At 31.7% G+C, this 2,319-nt stretch overlaps 1 protein-coding gene across 1 annotated transcript in view; it reads right to left on the bottom strand.

Annotated features, from left to right (window-relative positions):
* Nucleotides 1–2,319, bottom strand: part of LOC106475338 (hemicentin-1-like) — a gene marked incomplete at both ends in the record, with an annotated part of 29,930 nt that overhangs the window by 2,009 nt on the left and 25,602 nt on the right. Inside the window, 2 exons of the mRNA XM_013936026.2 lie at nucleotides 563–835; nucleotides 1,084–1,356. Coding sequence (XP_013791480.2) covers nucleotides 563–835; nucleotides 1,084–1,356 — 546 coding nt within the window. The remainder of the gene's footprint in view (nucleotides 1–562; nucleotides 836–1,083; nucleotides 1,357–2,319) is intronic.

Here is a 2,319-nt window from a genome sequence, read left to right on the forward strand (position 1 = left end):
GGTAATACACTAACACTCAGTTAACTAATAATATCGTAGGGTAAATTACACTAACACTCAGTTAACTAATAATATCTAGGGTAGATTACACTAACATTCAGTTAACTAATATCTAGGGTAGATTACACTAACACTCAGTTAACTAATAATATCTAGGGTAGATTACACTAACATTCAGTTAACTAATATCTAGGATAGATTACACTAACACTCAGTTAACTAATAGTATCTAGGGTAGATTACACTAACAGTGACTTGACATGAACTGGTTACCCTGTAGCACATTGCTTGACATGAACTGATTACCACCATAGCACATTGCTTGTCGTGAACTGGTTAAATTGATGACTGCCTTGAGATATCACTTAATTGAACTAGTTAGCAACATGCACATTTGACAAACACAAGCAGATAATTTATATAGTTTACAATAAGATGGCTGAAAAGATAACCTTTTTTTTATAATTTTAGAAGTTATCAATGAACAATGTTGATATGTCAATTAAAACATTAATTCTATTTCCTACAGAATTATCACCATGTTTATTATAATGAAACCTACCCATTACATCAAGTTCGATGTTTCTTTTTGCAAAACCAGCCTCATTCTGAGCCACACAGGTATAGTTTCCTGCATTGTGGACCCTGACATTCAAGAACTGTAAGTCTTCTCCAGACAACACCTCATAATTCAGCCCAACTGGAGGAAGTGGTTCTTCATCTTTTAACCAAGTCACCTGTGGCTGGGGAACACCTTCAGCTTCACAATGAAGCCTAATGCTTTCACCAACAATCTCACGAACTTTCTCTGGACCATCTTTAATGGATGGTGGAACTATATAGAATATATATATATATATTTATATCAGTGATGAATGTCTAAACAGTTCAAATATATTTATCTACAAGCTTCTCCTATAGATTTTTTAAACAAACAACTCATGCACAGAATATGATTTATGGCAAGAATGAATATGGACAATATAATACAGAGTATAAGTTTTCTTTTTTTTTTCCTTCCAGTTGAAATTTGTAGTTCAAGTCATAATAAAAAATAAACTCAGTTGAGAACAGAATACTCACCAAGCACATTAAGGACGTATTCTCTGGAACTATTTCCAGCTACATTAGAAGCTATACAAGAATATGTTCCAGCATCTGACACTGTTGTTACATGGATCTCAAGTTGATGTCTACTACCTTGAATTTTTTCATTGTTTTGGATCGAGCGTCCATTTTTAAGCCATAAGACAGTAGGCACTGGAGTACCAGATGTTGAACATTCAAGAATAGTGGGATGGCCACTGACTGTAGACATAAACGTCGGTATTCCGGAATTCTCAATTTTTGGTGGAACTGATAAAAATATAAAAAAAAGATTAACAAAAGGAATTTCTATATTTACAATACTGATGTTAGGATTCACTCTGAAGTAAACCCAGAAAATATTCCACGATATTATCACTACCAAAAAATCTCATCAATAATTAACGCATATATTTTAGTGAAATGTGTAACAGAAGGTTCTTTACTCTTTATTACACCAAATACCATCAATAATGAACACATATACTATATTGAAATGTGTAACAGAAGGTTCTTTTACTCATTATCACACTAAATATTATATACTATAGTGAAACATGTAACAGAGGTTCTTTTACTCATTATCACACTAAATACCATCAATAGTAAACACATATACTATAGTGAAACATGTAACAGAGGTTCTTTTACTCATTATCACACTAAATACCATCAACAGTAAACACATATACTATAGTGAAACATGTAACAGAGGTTCTTTTACTCATTATCACACTAAATACCATCAATAGTAAACACATATACTATATTGAAATGTGTAAGAGAAGGTTCTTTTACTCATTATCACACTAAATACCATCAATAGTAAACACATATACTATAGTGAAACATGTAACAGATGTTCTTTTGTTCATTATCACACTAAATACCATCAACAGTAAACACATATACTATAGTGAAACATGTAACAGAAGTTCTTTTACTCATTATCACACTAAATACCATCGATAGTAAACCCATATACTATAGTGAAACATGTAACAGAGGTTCTTTTACTCATTATCACACTAAATACCATCAACAGTAAACACATATACTATAGTGAAACATGTAACAGAGGTTCTTTTACTCATTATCACACTAAATACCATCGATAGTAAACCCATATACTATAGTGAAACATGTAACAGATGTTCTTTTACTCATTATCACACTAAATACCATCAACAGTAAACACATATACTATAGTGAAACATGTAACAGATGTTCTTT

Source organism: Limulus polyphemus, unplaced genomic scaffold (assembly GCF_000517525.1).
Source record: "Limulus polyphemus unplaced genomic scaffold, Limulus_polyphemus-2.1.2 Scaffold8426, whole genome shotgun sequence".
Lineage (NCBI taxonomy): Eukaryota > Metazoa > Arthropoda > Merostomata > Xiphosura > Limulidae > Limulus > Limulus polyphemus.